General features: G+C 50.8%; 1 protein-coding gene across 2 annotated transcripts in view; it reads right to left on the reverse strand.

Annotated features, from left to right (window-relative positions):
* The window catches only part of PNKD (PNKD metallo-beta-lactamase domain containing), a 71,927-nt gene that overhangs the window by 3,100 nt on the left and 46,122 nt on the right, over window positions 1-22,705 (reverse strand). The window contains exons 1-7 of one of the 2 annotated variants that reach the window (XM_084778322.1): window positions 21,789-21,981; window positions 3,838-3,953; window positions 3,592-3,704; window positions 2,226-2,284; window positions 1,602-1,694; window positions 1,110-1,273; window positions 336-422 (exon numbers count right to left, since the gene is read on the reverse strand). In XM_084778322.1, coding sequence (XP_084634448.1) covers window positions 336-422; window positions 1,110-1,273; window positions 1,602-1,694; window positions 2,226-2,284; window positions 3,592-3,704; window positions 3,838-3,953; window positions 21,789-21,949 — 793 coding nt within the window. In that variant the 5' untranslated portion in view covers window positions 21,950-21,981. Of the gene's footprint in view, window positions 1-335; window positions 423-1,109; window positions 1,274-1,601; window positions 1,695-2,225; window positions 2,285-3,591; window positions 3,705-3,837; window positions 3,954-21,788; window positions 21,982-22,705 lie in introns of those variants that run through there. The other variant, XM_084778321.1, reaches the window with a different exon arrangement.

A 22,705-nucleotide genomic window follows, 5' to 3' on the forward strand; every position in this document is an offset into this window, starting at 1 on the left:
GTTTTCTCAGATAAGCAAAGGCTACTTTCTGTTTGGTTCTTTGACCATAATTATCTGAACAACTAGATAGCTCACCAGGAGGACTCTGAGTCCTTGAGGCTCCCAAGAGGCCAAGGGCAGGCTGCGGGAAGGGACAGTGGCATGGGAGGCACATAGCCAGTACTACATTCCAGGAGGGAGGTCAGTGTCTGCTTTCTCACCCGACTCTGCGTGGATTGGCTATGTTTCCTCTGGGCCACGAACTGAGATTGCCAGTCTCTAGGAAAGCTAGGGCCTGGGAGGGTCCTAGTGACAGGCAAGGCATGGGGCTGGGAGGAGGGGGAGGGGCACCTCACCAGGCCACAGCAGGGTGTCATCCCCCAGGTCTAACACAGTGTCCAGTGAGCTCAGCATGGTCTCTGCTGTGCCTTCGAAGGTCCGTCCTGCAATGGGATCAGGTGTTCAAGGATGGCACAGCATGATATAAGGTATATGAGGGGGGGGAGTGGGGGAGGTGGGGGGGGGGGAGTAGGGAACAAATTAGGCAGCTTTGTTCAGCCTACCAGTCCTTTAACTGAGCCCTGCCTGGCCATCCCAAGGCATCTACTCCCTCCTCATGAGAGTTGGGCCCAATTATTCTGACAGAGCTGGTGTGAGGCCCCCCACATATGGTGCCATGTGGACGGAAAAGCTGTCAAGTCTTCAGATTGAGTTCCTGTGGTCCAGGCTTGGTGGACAGAGATGCTCCTTCAACCAAAGGAGTCTTAGACTTGGCTGCTGTCTGGGACTCTACAGTCTAGGACTCACCCACCCACGGTCTTCTCTTCTCACTTAAGGACCCTCAACTTTCCATGGCTTCTTCTTCCCAGTCACTGTCTTGGGGAGACAGGTCCCACTCAGTGGAAATTAGTGCCCTATGGGGGTCTTTGCTTAAAGGGTCCACGCTTCAGGTTCATCCCCTCTGAGTGTCTCGAGACCATAAAACAGTCAGGCAACTCAAGTTGAAGTGACTGCTAGTGAGCCATTGGGGTGTTGGAAAAGGACATTTCCAAATGTGACTTGGAATGGTGGCTGCTCTGGCCTTTGTCTCTTCCTCTTCTCCTATTCCTGTCTCTTTTGCAGAAACTCACCACAGCCAGAGAGGAAAAGCAGGTCGCCTGAGAAGAGGCAGGAAGGACCCTTGTAGGGCTCCCCATCCAGCAGGTAGACCAGATGGCCTTGAGTGTGGCCAGGCGTAGCCAGGGCCCGGATCTGAAGCCGTCCAACACTGACCACATCTTGATGACACAGGGGGCTAGGGCACAAAACAACAGGGAAGAAAGGGAATTCAAGCTTGTGTCGTGCCGATCACTGCTGCCACCCCAGGCTTGAAGGCTGAGTGACTTATGGGAGGGGACTTCTGTAAGAGGGAGAAGGCACGGGTGCGCAGAGGCTCAGACCACAGCCTTCCTCTTCTGACCACTTCTGGGTCATCTTGTGGCAAACACGGCCAGTCTTTTTACATGGATTCTACTTAGCTAAGGGCTAGGTGGGGCGTCACCAAAGATCCAACTGCGGATACCCTGGAAGTCAAAAGGCAGGAGGGTAGGAGATGCGCACCCATGTTTGGGTCAGGGACTTACTGGGTGAGGTGGGGGATACCATCCTGAGGGCTCCCATACACTCGACAGTCCCTGTGCCGCCGACTGAGGTCACGGTTCCCTCCACTGTGGTCCCTGCAGGATGGCAGAGATGAGCACGGGTGGGCTTAAAAAGTCAACTGGACCTGGACTTCCTCCTTCCCTGAAGTACCCCCTGGATTTTGTTAAAGCCATTTCCCTGCTCAAGTGACCCCTCAACTGGCTATGCTCCCATGACCAATTCCAACTGGTCGTCCTGGACTCCACTCAGCTTCCGTTGTCATTCTCATATTCCCGCTAAGTAGAGCCGACCACACCCACCTAACAGTCCACCCTCTGTACCCTGCGCCACTTGCCAACTAACTAGATGCTCACTCTGTGGGTACCTCCCGCCTGCCTATGAATGGGAACACAGCGATGCCGATGCCGGCCCTCCTCTGACACTTCAAGCTGCTAAGTGCCATGATAAGGGGCTCAGTCCCTTTTTCTCCACCTCTGCTGGTGCCTGAATGACTTCATGAGGAAGGTGGGTCCTGCCCATCGGGCCCCTCTGAGCCCAGGCCTGCAAGCCCAACCTCTGAAGGGAAAACTGCCTGCAACCAGAGCCCCACCATTCCCGGCCCTTACCAGTGCTTGTGGGTGCAGAGAATGGCAACCAAGTTAACTCTTTCCTTTTCGATGGAAGCCTGCGGGGAGAGAAGAGGCACTGAGGGTGGGAGCAGCACACAGGGGTGACATGCTGGAAGTCTAGTTGGGGGCTGGGTGGAAAAGACAGCTGTAGCGATGAAGGAAAGGCAGGGCATGGGCTAGGGAATAAAGAAGCTGGCAAGGGGACTTGGAAGAACAGAGACCCAGCATGGGGGAGGAGGGTGGGCAGGGGATCAGGAGTTGACATAGATACACTCACATTGAGAAATAACTTCTGTTCCCAGGACCACACACCATGTACACACAGACACATGCACGAGTGAGCACACACACGGGGGGGGGGGGGGGGGGGGGGGAGGGGGGGAGGGAGGGGGGGGAGATGAGACTGAGTAGAGAATGAATGGGAAGGCAGAGAGGGCAGGCACTGACAGAAGTCAGGGAGGAAAGAGTATCTGTAGCTGGTGAGATGGCTCAGCAGGCGAATTACATCACCAGAACCCTCATAAAAGTGGACCGAGATAGCCACAAGGTGTCCTCTATGTGCATGCCGTGGCACACACATATCATGCACATACAAGTGGATAAAAAAATATTATGCTAGGCATGGTGGTACATGCCTTTAATCCTAGCACTGGGGAGGAGGATGGGGGCAGATCTTTGTGAGTTCACGGCCAGCCTAGTCAAAATGTTGAGTTCCAGGGCTGGAGAGATGGCTCAGAGGTTAAGAGCACTGGCTGCTCTTGCAAAGGTCCTGAGTTCAATTCTCAGCAACCACACGGTGGCGCATAAACATCTATAACAAGTTCTGGTGTACAGGCATACACGCAGGCAGAACATTGTATATATAATAAATAAATGAATTTTTAAAAGAAAATGTTGAGTTCCAGACCTGCTAGAGCTATTTAGTGAGGGGGAGGGGCATCTAAAAAAAAAAAAAAGAAAAGACAAACAAATGACTCTCCCCAAATAATAAATAAATATATAAATAAAAGTGAAAAAAGAATGTCAGCTGGGTGTGGTGACACACTCCTTTGATCCCAGCAGTCAGGGAAGCAGAGGCGGGAGGAACTCTGTGGGTTCGAGGCCAGCCTGGTCTACAAAGTGAGTCCAAGACAGCCAAGGCTACACAGAGAAACCCTGTCTCAAAAATTAAAAACAAAACAAAACAAAACCCAACCAAACAAACAAACAAAAAGAATGTCTACCAGGGCAACAAAGAGGGTGGGGGGTTCTGTGTGTGAGGATGCTCACCCATAGGCAGGTGCATATCCCAGGGAACCAAAGCCAGCCCATGTCCGGCAAGAGAAGCCAGCAGCCGCCTGCAGCCTGCTACCTCCCCCCTCACCTGCACAGCCCTCGGGTCCGAGGGGTCCACAGCCACAGCCAGCCCGGCCTGGGTGTCGATGATGAGGTAGCTGTAGTTGTCCGACAGGACAGGGATGGGAAGCACCTTCACTCCTAGGAGAGGCAGACAGAGAGGCTGGGGCGGGGCGGGGCGCCCACAGAAGGGGTAAGGAGAAGGGTGGCGGGCAGCGGGTGGGTGAGCGAGGGAGCAGGTTTCCGTGGCTGGCCTCGGGCAGCCAGAGCTTACCATTGAAGAGGCGGGGCTGAGTTTTGGAGTGGCCTTTGGGATAGCGATTCCGAGCCCTCCGAAGCTGCTGTCGGTAGAAGAGGTACCCGAGCCAGGTTCGGGTGTACAGGCTATACCTGTAGGGCAGATGGTCTAGGGTCAGATTAATCCTCTTCTGGATCTATAGGCCTCACATCTCTACTCCTTCAGCCATCCTTACTCAAGCACTTTGCCATTATTATTTTTTTTTTTGTTCTTTATTATTACTTTTTAGTCTCATGTAGCCCAGGCTACCCTCAAACTTGCTCTGTAGTCAAGGATGACCATGTCTTCCACTCCTCTGTCTCTACCTCTGTTTCCTCAATGGCTCTGCCGCTACCGCTCAAGTGCTGGGGTTATATATGTGGGTCACCACATCTGCCTCCTGTGGTGCCGGTGGTGCTAGGCCAACACTCACTCTACCAACTGGGCTATAATTTCCAACCTTGGAAATTATATTTTTAACCACTTCAGGTTTATCTGCTGCTGCTGTTGGTCCAGAGACCAACTTTGCGAGCCACTGGGGTAGAAGAAGCAACAGTCCAGGGGTGGCAGGCAGCAGGGTGTGCTCAAGAAAATAGAAAGTTCTGTGGCAGACAGAGATGCAACCAGAGCTTGAGGTTAAAAGGCCTTGACCACGCCTGTAACCCCAGCATTCAGGAGGAAGAGGCAGAGGCAGAGGCAGAGGCAGAGGCAGAGGCAGAGGCAGACAGATCTCTATGAATTCGAGGCCAGTCTGGTCTACAAAGTGAGTCCAGGATAGCCAAGGCTACACAGAGAAACCTTGTCTCAAAAAGTGAAAAAAAAAGGGGGGGCGGGCCTGACCACATGCTCTTGTTCCACTGCCATCTCAGCTATATGTAGCTTGGGAAACTGGACCAGGACGCCGAAGTTCTCTACGCAAAATGTGAGACTTGTGAGGCCACCAAGGTCCCAGTTCACAAGGGTCTTTTGGGCTCAATGCTTTAATGCCACTGCCTTGAATTATTTTGTTTTGGTTTGGTTTTTGGCTTTCTTTGTGTAACCTTGGCTGTCCTGGACTTGCTTTGTAGACCAGGCTGGCCTTGAACTCATAGAGAGCTGGGATTACAGGTGTGTGCTGCTGCACCCAGCATGCTTTGAATTCTTAATGGTTTGATTTTTTCAAAGTCTTTTTTTTTTAATTATTGACACAGGTCTTGTCATTTAATAAACTTATATCCTGAAAGTATATTCCTGTCTCAAAAAAAAAAAGTTGCCTTTATTCCTAGCACTTCGGAGGCAGAGGCAGGCAGATCTGAGTTAGAGGCCAACATGGTCTACAAAGTGAGTTCCAGGACAGCCAGGGCTACACAGAGAAACCCTGCCACAACAAAACAATAACAAAACAAAAAAGTTCAAAAGGGATGGAGATGTCACTTAGTGGTAGGGCACTCACCCAGCATGTACAAGAACCCTCAGTACCACAAACGAGACCGACATTGCACAATATCACAGTGAATGGAAAAGTTCTTGTTCATTGTAGAAATTTTCCTTTTCCTTTCCTTCCTTTCTCGCTTTCTCTTTGAGTCAGGGCCTTACTATGTAGCCTGCCTGAACTCCATATGTAGATCATCACTATGGAGTCTTGAACTAACTTGGCAGTGGTCCTCCTACATCTGCCTCCCAAGTGCCAGGATCATAGTGTCACCATGCTTGGCTTTATTTTTCTTTATTTAGAATGACATCAAATAGCAAGTTGAAAGCATTACAAGTCAGAGTGATGGCAGAATGGAAACACTGCATATTTTATTGCTTCCCTTCTCCAGAATCTGGCTATTATAGCCCCAAGTGGCCTCAATCTTAAGAGGCTTTTGTTTCTTTAATGTTCTTTTCTACTTTGAATAATACTTTATTTCCTGTTGCTTTACCAAGAGGCTTTACTTTAACTAGTTAATTAAGTTGTCTATTTATTTAGGTATTATTGTTTGTGTGAGACAGGTTCACGGGTAGCCCAGGCTATCCTCAGACTTGCTATCTTGCCAGTAATGACCTTGAACTCATGACTCTGCTGCCATCGCCTCCCATGTGCTGGATTCACAGGGCTGTGCCACCTCATCTTGTACCTGGATTTTGCATTAATTAGGCAATATAGATTATATCAGGATGGGAAGGAGCCAGCTCCAGCCCCTGCTGTGCGGGAAACTGAGGCTGGAGCAGGCACAGTGAGGGGGCAGTCAGTCTCGGAGTATCTATCAAGCCAGTCAGAAAACAGAAGACACTGTAAGCTTGCAAGGTTGAGATGGCTTGCAGGGTGGGCCCTAAATCTCTCACAGTGTGTAGGAAGGACGGCCTCTCCCTATCCCCTTAGAGAAATACTAAACACTTTATCTGCAAACAGTTCAGACAGACTGAGTAATGGTGGTTTGGCAGTAAAGGTTCGGCAGCAGCCTAGCCATGACTTTTGCTCTATGCCCCTGCCCTGCCCTGGCAATCCTGGCATGCCAGGAGAGGTTCTGCATTCTGTGTTGTATGCCCGTTTTTGTAAGTCCTCCCACCTTCGGTTTCATTTGCAACTCAGTTTTCGGCCTTTAGACTTTCACTTTTCCAGCTACGTTTATGGATGCCTGTCTACCGGGCAGGTGCTGTGTTCGCTACAGCTGACAGCCTTTACTCCCTGAGGCCGACCTTCCAGGCAAAGAGAGAGAATGATAAACTAGGGACAATAAATAGAGAATGGGAGAGCTGCTGTTTCAGATACAGTAGGCCAGCACAACAAGATGGCTGAACAGGAAGGGAGCTTGAGGTCGAGCCTGACTACTGAGCTTAATTCCCAGGATGCCCCTCCACCACACCCTGCATCCCCGCCATAGTAGAAGGAGGGAACTGTCTTCTGCAAGCTGTCTTCTGATCTCTACACTAGGACTATAGTACAAATGTACACATGGAGGATAGATAACATGTCACAGATAGTGTAGGCCAGGGAACCAGGCCCCCCGGTGACATGTTCATAAGAGGCAAACCAGGTAGGAGTTTGGGGAAAGTAGACTTGAACCTGCCTGCTCTCCCATCAACTCACTGCTAATTTTTTGCCTATTCTGTTGTAATAGCAAAGAGCTGGTACAAGAGACATATCCAGTTAGGGGGTGTGTGTGGGGGGGGGCACTGGATTACAACCGAGACACCCTTGAACAGACTGCAGGAATAAGGATTACAGTAGACATCCGAATAGGCCTTTTGGATGATTACGCATTTAAGCACTTCTACAGGGAAAAGTCCCAAAGTCATATCAGTGTGCCCTTCTTCCTTGTATGCTGGGGATGGAGCCAGGGCCCCATGCCCCACCCACAGGACCTCTTTAGTGACTCATTTGCTTGTGTGTATTTTGTTAATTGATGGTAAATAAGTTATGAATTTGGAGAAGGAAGGAGAGACGGAGTGAAACTGAAGATTCAGAGATTCTAAAAGAATCCTGTGGTTCAAAAATAAGGCCCTTCCCCCATTTATATTGTTGGACACATACACATAATTTTACTTATTTTTTTAATCAACAAGCATAAATATTACTACTTGAAAATGCAAATGCACAAAAAGGGAAGAAACTAATTTGAAACATAAACGGAAGAAGCACATAAGCTTTAAGATATATTAAGATGGCAAGTCTAATGCAGAAAGTACCCAAAAGTATCCCTTTCCTATCTTAGAGGGGACAGACCACAGCAAGGAAGCAGGTGGGAGGCAGCTGTCAGATGGGAAATAACTGGTAGTGTGTGGCTGCAGGTGCTGAAACAGACTGCCATGCAGGCATCTGCTCTCCTGTGGGGGAGGCGGCCTAGCAATGGCTTTTCCTTTTCTGCATTTGATAAAGGGCTGAACTCATGTGGAACTCTGACTGGTGTCCAGCCAAAGGTTCTGAGTGCAAGGTGGTGAACGGCCCAGAAAGGAGGGCAGCGGGGTGGGGGAGGGGGTAGGGGTGTGGGTAGGGTGGGGTGTCTGGAGCAAGAGAGAGGGCACTGGGTCTGAGTGATCCTATCTACACACCTTCTCTTGGGTAGGTCTCTTAGCTGGGATGTTCTTCCCTCTGCTGTTCTAGATTCTGCCCGAGACCGGAGCTCTTTTCCAAGAATCCTTCCCTGGCTTCGCCTCCTTTCTCTCACCTCGGTTTCATTCAATACACAGACACCACTTCCAGTTTCTAATGTACAGGAGTGCCGCCTAACACCTGGACACTGGGCAAGTCACCGGCCACAACTGGAGAGAGATTTGCGTAGTTTCAAACTGTCTGCTTTACAAGGCACTAATTAGTCACTGGAAAAAAACTTGGCTGACTCTGCTTGAAACTGCTGATGAAAGATAAAGTCAGGCTGGAGGGTGCAATTGGCAGCAGGGCGCTTGCCTAGCAGCCAGGTACACTCTGGTTCCAGCCCCAGCCCCACAGAAAAGAAAACAAACAGTAATCTCAGCAGTCACACTGTATATTTGACCATGGAGGATTTGTGGCCTTCGTGCCCAAAGTGCGCAGCCATAACTTATTCATGAGAAGAACCTCAGGCAAAGCCAGACGGAGAGGGACCTGCTGTAAAACACCTGGCCAGTGCTCAATGTCAGACGGGCCTGTGGGAGGCTGAACAGAGCAGGGACCCTTGATCAGGGTCAGGACCAGAAAAAAGCATTAGTGAGATAGCTGGCAGCATCTGAATATGATCTGATACTGTTAACTGTCTCCTATTGATGAGAACCTGTTGCTTTTGAGAGCTGTACTGTGATCACACAACATTAACATCCAGGGAGGCTGGCCTAGTTGTACAAGGAATTTTCTTTTTCTTTGTTTGTTTGTTTTTGTTTTCAAGACAGGGCTTCTCTCTGTAGCCTTGGCTATCCTGGACTTGCTTTGTGTGCTGGGCTTACAGGCATGCGCCACCACACAAAGCTTGTACAAGGAATTTTTTGTGTGTGTGTGCGTGTTGTTTTGCTGTATCTAAAATTATTTCAAAATGAAAAGTTAAGCAACATGATGAAATATGACTATCCTCTTCTCTGCTGAGTATTAGTTGTGCCCAAGCCCTGTTCTATCAGTTCTTTCCTGGCCACTCATAGAAAGTACGGCAGTTCTGACCCCTGCTGCGCTGTGTCCTTGGCCCAGCAGATAAGGTTCCTCATCCTTAGGACCACGTAAAGATTAAGTGGCTCGAGAAGTGAGAAAACACATGGAAAGTGCCCAGTCAGAGCCAGATGGCAGAAGGGGTTTCGAAACTGCCACTTCCTTTGCACATTCTGCCAGATGCAGACACAGCTGCTAGGGCAAGATGGGAGGGATTGAGACATAGCTTTGCCATCCTTGTCCAATGCTAATATGGGTAATGTGGTTTTTGTGACACTAACAAAAGGCAAGGTCTGTGAGTGCAGGGGCCATGGACAAGAGGTCAGTCTGTTGGGCTCATTTTATTGGAAAAAATATTCACTGTGATTGCTGGACACAATGGGACTAGCTCAGAACAAAGCCAAAGGCTCCCTGCCTTGTTGGTAAGTGTGCTGTAGCAAAAATAGGGGAACTCACACATAAAACTGGAGAACAGGTGAATCATTAACTACCAGTTAGTTCAGAGCCACTAGAAGGATAGGAGCTCAACTTCGGGGAGAGCAAGCCTTGTTCTCTCAGCCAGGAGACTGCAGCGGGAAATGGAGCGATAGAGCCTGTAGTAAAGTGTTTTGGATGGTTCAGAACCAAAGCCTGGGGCAGGTGGGAAGGTGGCATGTTCTAAGAGTTTTGTCAGGAGGCCTCAGGGTCTTGGCGGGGGTCAAAGTGCCAAAGCAGGAGCCAGGGGGTGGGCAGGGAGAGACCATGGAGAGAGCCAGGGGAAGAAGACGGTGGCAAAGTAGATGGTGGGGCTAAGAAGGAAGCAACAGTCTGGAGGATGCCCTGCAGGTTAGCCAGAGGGGGAGGGGAGGGAGCCGGAAGTGTCAAGTCAGGTTGGGAGAAGCAGGGCCTGGGATATGGGTGGGCTGAGGTCCTAGCTGTGCTGGGATGTTCTCCCCTGGCCTGGCACATCCCTACCACAATGATTTTACTAGACGTTGATGCTGAGTTCAACTCCCGCATGGGTACTGTTAGCCTTGACCAGGTCACAATCACAGGTCTGTGGAGCCCCTCCTCTTTAGCTCTCTCTCTTTCAAACAAGGTTCCTTCCCAGTTCTGCCTTCTGCCACCCTGGTTGGGCTCATACAGTGCACAGGCTCACTGGGCTCATCCCTAGGTCTTGCAGAATCCTCCATTACCCAGTTTTGGCTTCCAGTCCAGACTACAGACAAGGCAAACGCTCAGGCTCCGAATATACCACCTCTGACAGTCTTGCTCCTGCTAGGGAGCCTGCTGTGGGAACCAATATTCAAAAGAGAGCCACTCCCAGATTTGATCCTCTGACAGTCTCTGCCTCCTCCCTTCCCATTGAGTCCAGGGAAACCCTGTGCTCCCAGGAATGAAAGGTTGGGAATGCCACCCCCCCCCCCCCGACCCCCACCACTCCACATGTCCATCAATAGCAAAATACAAAAATGAACCAGGGAGACTACATTGCCAAGAAAACAAATGACTGAAACCAAGACTTCGCAAGCACAGAATCCAAACACATATCATTAAGATAAAAGACACGTTGCCAAGAAAACACTGTGACATTTATTGAAATGCCAGTGTACATAGAAACCATCCCAGCTCCCATTCAGGATGTGGACGTGTGGTAAAAAGAAGGGCTGTTGAAGAGAGTCACCATCCTAGCCAGCAGTACTGCTTAGCCCCAGGCAGGTGGTGGCACTGCGGACCCTCCGCCCCACCTGCAGTGTCCTGTTGAGTTGGGAGCGGAACACAGGCTGCTATGTTATCTAGTGGTTCTGAAGATGCCTAAGGTGACTCATTACAATTTCAGTGTTAAAGATTAGGCTCAGTGGAAGAGCACTTGCCTAGCACATTTGAGGCTCTGGGTTCAATCCTCTGTGCATCCCCTTTCCCCCACTAAAAATACAACTTTAGGCCTGTGTGGTGGCACAGGCCTTTAATCCCAGCACTTGGGAGACAGAGGCAGGTGGAGCTTTGTGAATTAGAAGCCAGTCTAGTCTACAGAGCAAGACCCAAGATAGCCAGGGCCACACCCTGTCTCAACAACTACAATGGAGAAGGAAGAGGAAGAAGAGGAAGAGGAGGAGGAGGAGGAGTTACATTCCCAAGCCTGTTTTTATTTTTTAACTCCCCTCCCCCCCTATTTGGAGGCAATGCAGATTTCTGGAGTCAGCATTCTCCTCCCATTATGTGGGTCCAGGGATGGAACCCAGGTCATAAGACTTAGCAGCAAGCACCCCCGTAAGTACTGAATCATCCCGATGCCTCCATCCAGTGTGTATTTCAGGGAGAGGGCACAGGGCACAGTACCCTGATGGAGATCAGAGGACAACTCTTGGAAGTCAGCTTTCACCTTCCACTTTGTCTTAACCAGGGTTTGTATTGCTCCGAGGAAACACCGTAACCAAGCAACTTAGGGAGGAAAGGGTTTATTTGGCTTACACTTTCACAGCCCTGTTAATCACCAAAGGAAGTCAGGACAGGAGCCTGGAGGCGGAGCTGTTGCAGAAGCTGGAGGGTGCTGCTTACCAGCTTGCTCCTAGTGGCTTGCCCATCCTGCTTTCTTACACAAACTCAGGACCACCTGCTCAGGGATGGCCCCACCCACAATGGGCTGGGCCCTCCCCATCAATCTCTAATTGCCTGCAGCCAGATCTCTGGAGGCATTTTCTTTCTTCCTTCCTTCCTTCCTTCCTTCCTTTCTTTCCTTTCCTTTCCTTCCACCTTACCCCCCTCCCACACACACACACAGGGTTTCTCTGTGTAGCCTTGGCTGTCCTGGACTTGCACTGTAGACCACGCTGGCCTCGAACTCACTGCCCCTGCCCGACTGGAGGCATTTTCTTAATTGAAGTTCTTTCCTCTCAAATGACTTTGGCTTCTGTCGAGCTGACATAAAACTTGGCCTGAGGATGGTGGCACATACCTTTAATCCCAGGATTCAAGAGGTAGAGGCAGGCAGATCTCTGTGAGTTCAAGGCCAACCTGGTCTACAGAGTGAGCTCCAGAATAGCTCCAGCCAAGGCTACACAGAGGAACCCCGAGTCTCGGGGGAAAACCAAACCAAACCAAACATAAACCCAGTGCACACTTGTTTCTGCAGTTATGCTGCATGCTAGCTGACCTTGGAGTGTGGGGGACATTGCTCCTGTCTCCATCTGAAAGGGAAACTACTTAAGAGGAAGTTTTACAGAGAGAGGGGGCAGGCAGGGCTTTTGTTTGGTTTGGGTTTTTTTGTTTGGTTGGTTTTGGTTTTTCGAGACAGGTTTCTCTTTGCAGCCTTGGCTGTCCTAGACTCATTCTGTAGACCAGGCTGGCCTCGAACTCACAGCAATCTGCCTGCCTCTGCCTCCTGAGAGCTGGGATTACTCAGCTGCGGTTTTGGTTTGCTTTTTTTTTTTTAACCAGGACATTAATAGAGAGATGGGTCACAGAGAGAGAACTCAGGTGAAGATGGAATGAGCCAGAAAATGGGAGCAGATTGCTAAATTAGTTTGAGGCAAAGCAGAGCAATTCTGGGTTGAGAGAGAAGCCAGATTAAATAAATGAGCCGGGAGAAGGGTCTGAGCCAGTCCAGAGCTCAGAAAGAACAAATAAGGGAGAGCTTATTAAGCAGTAAGTCTCAGAGGCTGAAAACATTCTAGGCCTAGATTAGATTGTATGGAGGCTAGAAGCTTCCAGGACTAGGCCTAGGTTAGCAGACGGAGGCAGTAAGCCTCCCAGACAACAGTTGAGCCAGGAGAATAAAAGTTACTTTTACATATGACACCCACATGCAAGGATTACAGATGTGTGCTTCCATACCCTTCTTAAATTCAAACTCTGACTTCCCAGCTTCCCGGCTTCCCATAAACCAGGTGTGCCAGGCTATAATCCTAATGGAGGGAGGCAGGGGCATCAGGAGTCTGAGGCCAGCTTAGGCTACTGAGACCCGTGTTGCTCTCCAAACAACACAGGAAATGACTCTGGGCTCCCTGCCTCTGCTCTGGTAGCTTTCTAGACCTGAATACAATACAGTAACCCCAGCTCCCCAGACCCAGTTCCTGTGGCTCACACAGTACCCTCCTTGGGTATTACCTGCCTAAGGCAAGCAGGCTCCCACCTGTCCCTTGTGTGTTTCAACCCCCAGGAACTCCCACACTGGCACAGCACAGCAAGCAGCATTCAAGAAAGGCTGGCTAGTGATTAGGAAAGGCTGGGGAGGGGCCTGGCACATGCATGGCACAGTGCCTGGCCGGAATGGTTCCCAGACAAAGCCAAAGCTGGCAGCTCCAGCAAGTCTAATGGCGGTGGCTTGCCCAACTGAAGTCCTCTCCACCCTGACTCCCTCCTCTTGCCCCACTGCCCCCACAAACCTGGACAAGCAGGGTGTTCTGCCAACCAGGTCACCCAGATTCAATGGTATGGGTGGGGGATGTGTCACTGGGACATAAAACCCTAATGTTTCCTGCCATGTAGGCTGCATCCAGGGCCTCAGTGAGAAGGGAGAGATGGAAGGGAGATGCGTGTGAGGAAATGGAAGGAACAGTGGCCAGACGCTCACAAAGAGGTCTCCAGGCCTTACTCTGCCCCTGCCCATAGGGTCGGGAATCATGACTCCTCCCTGGAGCCCACCGCCTCATCTACAACAATTTCAAGGCCATAGCTTTTCTTTTCTTTTCTTTTTTTTTTTTTGTGTGTGTGTGTTTTGTTGTTGTTGTTGTTTTCTTGAGACACGGTTTCTCTGTGTCACCCTGGCTGTCCTTGAACTCACAGAGATCCTCCTGCCTCTGCCTCCCGAGTGCTGGGATTAAAGGTGTGCGCCACCACACCCACTGGCTTGCCACAGCTTTTCTTGTCTGAGGTTGTGAACAAGCTCTGAGGGAGCCCAGAGCGCTCCATGGATTATCTCGGGTTCTCCTCTCAAGTCTGAGGCAGGTACCACACTCCCATCGTTTAGACAGGAAACGGAGCCTAGAAGACTGGAGGTGGGCAGGGAACAGCAGGCAGCAGTACCTCCCTACAAGTCTGCCCTGGAACCCACTAAAATTCCCCCCAGACCCCAATCAGGGGTCGGACTAGATGAGTGGGCCTGAATGATTACAGGATTACCTCAATTCCTCTGAGGGCCTTTTCGGAGAAAAATGATAGTCAGGGTAGCTACAGAGACCTGGGCATGAGGCCCAGGATCCGGGACCTTGGAGTCTGGTAACTAACCACTCTGCCTCTTCTTCCTGAATCAGCATTTGAGAGCATTTTGCAAGGAACTGCAGAGAGAGAGAGAGAACAGGGAGCCCTGGGGGTGAGGTGGGGTGTCAGGATGGGACACCTGGCCCAGGGGCTTTTGAAGGTCCCTTTAAAATTAAGGTTCTATGGTTCCTGTAGTGGAGTGCTAGCAGGCTAGTGGTTGAATGGGCAGATATCTTGGGAGCCAGAGGGAGAGAAGAATTTAGGAAAAGGGAATAGAGGGGACAGTGTGGGGAACTGCTGTAGAAGGTGTGTCCTACAGCCAACCCTTACCCACCTGACAGGATGCCATGGCTCCATGCAAAGGCTTGAGGATGGAACCCAGGGCCTGACGCATGAAAGGCAAGCAGCCTACCACTGAGCTATATATATATACACCCTAGCGCGTGGCCCTGGTTTCTTCAGTCATTACCACATACACAGCCTCTGCTCTTCCGATGCTGGCTGTGTGAACCAGGAACTCACTCCCCAGGCTGTTTTCTTTTTTTGCTCAAGTGTTCTCAAAAATCTGTGTGATTAATAGGGTGATGCTGACATCTGTGTGCGGTCCCCAGGTGCGGTTAGCAAGCTGGGCTATATTATTCACAGCGGCATATCAGAACAAGAGACTAGAGTTGGGTGGCCAGTACACATTAGGATCTGGACCTCTTGGGCCAGGTGTGGCTGCCTTTTTAATGCAAGCCTTAAAAGGGGCAAAGGCAGGTAGATCTCTAGGAGTTCCAGGCTGGCCAGAGATAGAGTGGGAACTTGTCTCAAAACAACAGCAGCAACCCTGCCCCTGCCCCACCCCCACCCCGAATCCCCCAAATAAAACAACACAGCAAAAAATAAACAAACAAAAAAAACCCCAAACAACAGAAAGAGATTCTGACTTCTTCCATCCCCATCTACAGTCTGCAGTTCAAGAGTGCGAACCCGGGGCCTGGCACATGCTTGGGCATGCTAGCTCCTGCTAAGCTCAGTCTTTTCCCCAGTCCTGAAATCTGGCTCGGCATTTCTACCCACCATAACCACATCCGAAAGAAAATAGAGTTTCCTAATTGTTCTCAGGTGGGAGAAAACGTAGAGCTGCTGACCAGCTACAGCCATCCCCAGCCCTCCCTGAGACTTAGGGCTACAAGCTCCCTAGTTTGAGCTCACAGTGCACCCGTTCTTGGCTTCTCTGAGCCAGGGCATGGGTTCTCTTGTTATGTGAGGCCCAGCCTAAGCCATGGAAGCCACGGGGACAGCTGGCAGTGAGTATGGCACTCCCTCCCCGGCCCCTCTTCTGGTGCACAGTAGAAAACACACAATGCTGGGTCTTCTTCCTTCCCCCCCCTCCCAGGGAAGTTCTGAAGGAGGCTGCAGGGCTATCAGGTGACTGGCCTCAGCTGGGCCCAGGGTCCTATCTCAGGCCGGTATGGGACAGAAGGGAGCAAGATGAAGAGGATGCTGTACACACATGGCAGCCAGGATCACCTCCCTCACCTCCTTCCCGGCACTCCCTATGTGTGGGTCCCCTGAGTACAGAGAGACCTAAGACGTTACTGTAACCTAACAGGCAGGCTCAGAGTGGTGAGACAGGCCCAGGGTGGTATTTTTGGCCAAGACTTAGCTTGTCCAGGCTTGCATGTGACCAGCGATGAGGCACACCTAATAACAAACCTAGAACGGCTGTCTGAGGGGTGAAGGTCCAGCCCAGGAAGGCCACCAGGTCACAGGGTTCTATTGAGCAGGATTGGCTCAAGGCCTTCAGGAACAGAGTCACTCCCTGTTGTGTGCTTTCTTGGCAGGGGGGTGGGTGGACCAAGCTAACGAGGCAGCTGAAAGAGCTTGGGTGAGGGTTTCCTGCAGTCTCCAGCATGCCTGGAGGTCACTTCCACGTGTCTAGGAGAAGCCAGGGCATGCAAGGTTAGAGCCTCCTGTCTGGGTTTCCCCAGCCTTCCTAAGTCTTTGCGGCCCTCTCCAGATGACAGATGACAAATGATAGATATCTTTTGCAGAAGGACCTATGACTGCTAGGAGTTCTCCACCAAGAAGAGAAACACATCAGGATCACAGCTCCCCCCACCCCCTCAACTCCCTGTGAGCCCCATCTTAGCCATTAGGCCTGTCCCCAGGCCACCTGTCTTGCCAGAGGGCTGGGACTCACTGCCTTTGGTTCTCTCACTCATTCTTAGCACAGGCCCCTTTTATTTATTTATTCCTTTATTTGAGACAGGGTCTTTCTGTGTAGCCTTGACTATCCTGGACTCACTTTGTAGACCAGGCCGGCCTCGAACTCACAGCAAGACGCCTGCCTCTGCCTTCCAAGTGCTGGGGTTAAAGACGTGCACACCACTGAGCACAGGCCCTTTTGGCAGAACCCTGCTCCATGGACAGGCCTATGGAAGTCCAGTTGGGGAGCCAGACCTGGGGCAGACTGAGTCCAGAGGAGGAAGCACACTGAAAGCTCAAAGTGGCCAGGCCCAGTGGAGGCAAAGGTGAATTTGGACTAACGAGGCTAAGCCAGCTTCATGGAGCCCATGGCACCTGGGCCGAGACTAGCCACCCATTCTTCTCTCCCTCCCTCCACTCAAAATGCCTGAGAAGGGTTGACTATGTGGCAGGCATTGCTCTGGAAGCTGAGGTTGAGTAGGAACAACATTTTAATCTTTGTGTGGCCATGTTCATGTGGGAGGAGAAAAAACGGTACACAGACAAGTCAGTGCACACAGCGCACCAGCTGCTGTCATATACTATTGAGAATAAAGCTGGCTGAGGGGAATGGAAGAACAGGCTGTGCGCAGGTCAGAGTGTCACAACACTGGGGGGAAGGATTGTGTGGGAGGGTCTGGGAAAGGCTAAAGTAGTTCCTGTGGTTGAGGAAAGGGCAGAGTATAGGGGTCAACTCTGCCTTCATGAGAGAGGAGATCCTGCTAGAGGGATCTTCTGAGCAGAGAAGTGACACGTTTGTATGTGCCAGTACTACTTGGCTGTCTCTGGGCTTTTGATATATAATTTTGATTTATTACATTTATGGTATGGGTGCCTGCTCCTGTTTGGAGCTCAGAGGACAGCTTGTAGGAGTCATGAATTCCAGGCGTCAGGCTTGAAACCTTACACTCAGTCATTCATCTCAGTGGCCCCTGTTTCTGATTTAAACCAGCAGCTTCTAATTGAGAACACCTAGGGTCACTGCCAGCTATGTCTCTGACAGCCCAGCTCACAATGCCAGGTTTTCATCTTGGCCACAAACAAAGAGTTCTTTACTCAAGGAGCCTCATGTCAAGGTTTTGGGTCAGTGGGCCCTATGGGCCTAGACAGGAGGCTTCCTCTTTCTGAAAAAAGTGAAGATCACCCAGGGGAACAGTTATCACAACGTTGGGGTGAGGGTCAAGGAAAATGTCCTGGGCTACTGGAGAGTTGGCCTAGTAGTTAAGAGCCCTGGCTGCTCTTCCAGAGGTCCCGTGTCCAATTCTCAGCAACCACATGGCAGCTCAAAATTTTAACTCCAGTTCCAGGGGACCTGACACCCTCCCACAGACATGCACTCAGGCAAAACACCAGTGCTTGCTGCTTGCCCAGAAGACTGGAGTTCCGTCCCGTCAAGCCCCCAAAAGGAAAGAAAGAGAAAGAACAGAGGCTTGGTCGGTTAAGACTGTCCATCAGCAGAGGCCAGCTACCACTGTCCACGTCAGCTCCGCAGCACACCCTCAGTGCAGCAAGGACCCAGCCTCACGTGTTCTATTCTCTTCCGCTCAACAGGCCGGCTCTCCATAGAGCTCTGCCAATCCCTCTCTACTGCCACTGAGGAAGCAAAAGGGCAAAAGGGAAACTGGGGCTGATTCAGGAGACCCACAGGAGAAGATATTATTCTCCTGATCACAGGCTCTTTAGTTGTACCCCGCCACACCTGGGAGTTTGCTGTGCCCTACCTCTGTCACAGTATGGACCCTAGTTCCCATCTGTTTATGTGGTCCTGTCTTCTACGTAACCTTGTGGGTGACAGGGTGTCAAGCCTTCCATATATTATACAAGCACTACTAAGGTAGGACTACTAGGAACTCTCTCTGTCTGTCTCTCTCTGTCTCTCTGCCCTCGCTAATTCCCTCCCTATCTATCTGTGTATGTGTGTGTATGTATGTGTATATGTATGTATGTGTGTGTGCGTACACAGTTACTCAAGGAGGCCAGAAGAAAAGTGTCATATCCCCTGCTGCTGGAGTTCAGACAGAGTTATCACCTCACTCTGAAGGTCAGCACGAGAGGACACGGGCCAGATCCTGTTCCCTGGTGTGACCGCACAGTCCTGACCCAGGGCAGGTAGGTGTTATGGAGCAAAGAGGGACATAGCATTTCCAGGTAGTGGTTGGATACACTTAGAAGGCAGTCGTGAGAGGATTTCAGGAGGACATGCATCCTTCCTCTTGCCATCACAGGCTACCACAGAAACAACTGCTCTTATTTCCTGGTCACTTATGTGTGGGTTCATGCGATCTTCACAGGAGCCCCAGGAGGCAGACACTAACACCACCTGCCATTCTTCAGGTGCAGATGAGCAGACTGAGAGAGATTATATGTCCAGTGCCAGCTACATGGTCAATACGCAGCAGAGCCAGAATTCAAAAGCTGACTTTCCCAGCCACCCTGTTTACGGTATGCTTAGCTACTCTGTACCCTGGTTCTCAGAGTCCCCAATGCCTACTGTTCGCCCACGTCAGTTCGACCTACCCTCAGCTGAGCCTGGTTAGTCTCATGCCCAGATAATAGTGGCTGTTGAGGAAAGTCCTTTGTGGCATTATCATGGCTAATGATAACACGAACAGTTCCCCCTCTCAGCCATTGCTGAGGATTCCCGTGATCCCCTGCCCCATACCTTCAGCGCCAGTATGGAGTGAGTATGGGCTCATTTTTGGTGCCCATCCTTCCTGCAGGCTCAGAGGCACCTCGCAACAACACCTACATAATTGCCACATGTTTCCTGCTAGCATCCCTGCCCCATGCAGAAGGTTCGAAATGTCTGCCCTCAAGGGACTGGACCGATTGTTTCCCACACCACAGAACAGCGGGGCCTGGAAATCCCATTCCAGGCACACCCTTCTGCTCTGCAGAATTGAAAAGTTGATTCAGTCTGGAAATCTAGACAAGGAAAGCCCCATAGAGCCACTGAATTCTTTGTTAAAAAAAAATGTTTTTAGATTTATTTTTTTGTTTATGGTTTTTTTTGCCTGCAAGTATATCTGTGCACCATGTTTGTGTCTGGTGTCCTTGGAAGGTGTCAAAAGAGGACGTTAGTGCTCCTGGAACTTTGGTTACAAACAATTGTGAGCTACCATATGGGCGCTGGGAACTGAGCCTGAGTTCTCTGCAAGAGTAGTCAGTGTTCTAAACAGCTATCTCTCTAGCCCAGAACCACTGAATTCTAAGTCTGGTTCTAAGTTCGCACCTGTAACTGATCATGGGGTTGAGGTGGGATGGCCGCAAAGTTTGAGGCCAACCAGAGACATAGCAAGCTCCTTTTCTTTGCTTTGTTTTGTTTTGTTCTTGAGACAGGTTTATCTGTGTAGCCTTGGCTGTCCTGGACTTGAACTCACAGAGATTCACCTGCCTCTGCCTCCCAAGTGCTGAGATTAAAGGCAAGCGCCACCACCACTCGGCTGCAAACTCCTATCTGAACCCCTAATATGCCCCCATGCCCTCAAGAGAATTATGAAGAAGCTCCCCAAGAAATAAAAATTAAGGGATTTGAAAACCTCCTAAATCCCATGACTCTACGGACTCTTGTGATGTTGTGATTATTGGCGTTCTGGTCTCATGGATTCTGATTCGAGTTCTTCATAGAATTCCTGTTTTCCACTTCCTCTGGCCATTTTCATGATTTCAGGCTTACCAATTTTGGATGCTAAAGATAGATTTAAAATCCCTTCTCAGCCAGGCATGATGGTACATGCCTGTAATCCCAGCACTTGGGGAGGCAAAAACAGGTGGATCTCTGAGTTCGAGGCCAACCTAGTTTACAAAGAGAGTCCAGGACAGCCAAGGCTACACGGAGAAGCCTTGTCTCAAAAAACCAACAAAACAAAACAAAACAAAACCCCCTTCTCTAAATAGAACTACGTGATTCCCAGGAAATTTTTTGTTTTTTGGGTTTTTGTTTGTTTGTTTGTTTTGTTTTGTGAGACAGGGTTTCCCTGTGTAGCCTTGGCTGTCCCGGACTTGCTTTGTAGACCAGGATGGCCTCTAACTCACAGTGATCCTCCTGCCTCTGCCTCCTGAGTGCTGGGATCAAAGGTGAGCACGACCATGCCCAGCTCCCAGGAAATTTGTGAAGAAAAGTAAAAGATCAAAGCAAAGCAAAGCACGCGCGCGCGCGCGCGCGCACACACACACACACACACACACACACACACGCGCCCCAAATATAGTGACTATGCTGTGCAGATGAGCGGTAGAGCATATGTTTAGTATTCATGAGGCTCTGGGCCAAACAACCCCACACCCTTTTCCAAAATCCAGATACAACATCCAGTGACAGTCATCTGCAATGATAGCACCTAGGAGGCTTGAGGATCACAAGTTCAAGACCAGCCTGGGATACATAATGAGGCTGACCTACCAAGCCAACCAGCTAAGCAAACAAAAGCTCTGCCACCTCTAATGTTTACTTTAATGCTTTTTTAAAAAACAAAACAAAAACCCACAAAGTAATGGCAATTTGGTCGGAGCATTATCCAGACTCTATTTTTCAGACCACTAGACTTTTATATCTGTATTTTAGAGAGCGTGAATGGAGCCCCCGGGCCTAAAGTTTGGGGCAATGTGTATGTGGCAGGGGTGGGGGGGTGGGGGATCTGAGGAGGGAGGAAAGAGGAATTGCGCAATGTCTTCTCTGAAGCTAAGGAAATTCCCAGGCTTAGGCCTCCCCAGCAATCCGGCTACAAGCCATGATTTCCATCCTCACACTGCTGTCCCTAAACTGTGGTTGAGGTCCTGCCCAATAGGCAGACCTTCAGAAGCCTGTCTTCGGGTGTCTTCCCTGCTTCTGAAGGCAGGGACTCTTGCCATGGGCAGACAGAGAGAGGAGAGTTGGCTGGGGAAAGTCACTGGAGGTCCTTGGCTGGCTGTTGGGTCAAATTTCACAGCACAGGGTTTTGGGTTCCAGTAGTGGAAGACAGAGGGGTAAAGAGTCAGGCTGACCTACAGAGTTGCACTCTGCGAGGGAAGTGAACAATCTACCTAGAGCTGTGGAGCGTAGGATGATGTGCGGAAGGACTGGGGCGAACGGAGGAAAGTTATGCGTCCTGGGCACGCTTTACCCTTGCACCTGCAAGAGCTGGGTCTGCTGACCTCTGCCCTGCACCAGTTCCCGCACTCCCGGATTTTCCAGCTCCCTGTGCTCCAGCACCTCACTTGGCACTTGTCTCCTTCAGTCCTCTAGGTCCTCTACCACATCGTACTCTGATCTGTGCCCCTAACCCTCTTTTCCCACCCGGCCCATCCCAATTCTTCAGTCCACGAATTTAGGGGCTTCTTCAGCCCGTTTCTCCATCCTTCTGCTCCTGTGGTGGTTTAGAAACCCCTAGTCCAAGATGTCCTAGCACCCTGTGTCCCTTCGGTGTCCCCTCTCCCAACGTGCCCTCCTTCCCGAGCCTGCACAGATTGGAGCCAGGGCACTAACCCGATTCGGAAGAGCAGCCTCTGGCTGCGCGTCATGAGCAGGCCGCGGAAGCCCCGCCGCGCTTGGCAGCCGCGGGGACTAAGGAGCAGAACGAAGCCGAAGAACAGCAGCCCGCAGCCGGAGACCCACAGCCAGGGCGCGGGCCAGCCCTGCCAAGCCATGCTGAGGGGGACGGGACCAGAGGCGGGGCCGGGCGTTGCTAGGCGACGGTCCCGCCCCGGCCCCTAGCGCGGAGAGGCGGGGCTCCCGACACCTGCGCGCTGGGGGGTGGGGTGCGGGGGCACTTAGCTCCGCCCATCACATCGCGTTCTGACCCATCCCCTCGCCAGCTGTGGCCTGGCACACACAGCAAATCCTTAGTTTAAAGGCGGACTGTCTCCTCCTCCTACTGGTGGGTCTAGAGGCGGAGCTCCAGCTGGCTTAACAGTGTGCTAATCAGGGCCACAAAGACCAAGAGTCCCTCAGGAGAACAGAAGCCTCTTCTCTGGGACTCTGCGAGAGGCCTTGGGTGATCCTCCTTGTGAAACCTTAGACTCCTAAACTCTATCAGCTAAAAGGAACCCGGGAGTTCACTGGATTTTTTTTTTTTTTTTTTTTTTGAGACAGGGTTTCTCTGTGCCTTGGCTATCCTGGACTCGCTTTGTAGACCAGACTGGCCTCGAACTCACAGTGATCCCCCTGCCTCTGCCTTTAACGGCGTGCACCACCACACCTGGCTGAGTTCACTGGGTCTTAATACTGTCCATTTATTCATTCACTAAATTACAGGCATTGTGCCAGGTCTAAAGACACATAGAGGCCAGAAATAGCTTCGCGGATAAACACTTGCTACCAAACCTGCTGACCTGAATTTGAACCCTTGGACTCACTTGGAAGGAGAGACCCACTCTCCACAAGTTGTGGCGTGCTATGGTGCT

The sequence above is a fragment of the Acomys minous genome (assembly GCF_964271855.1).
Source record: "Acomys minous genome assembly, chromosome: 4".
NCBI lineage: Eukaryota > Metazoa > Chordata > Mammalia > Rodentia > Muridae > Acomys > Acomys minous.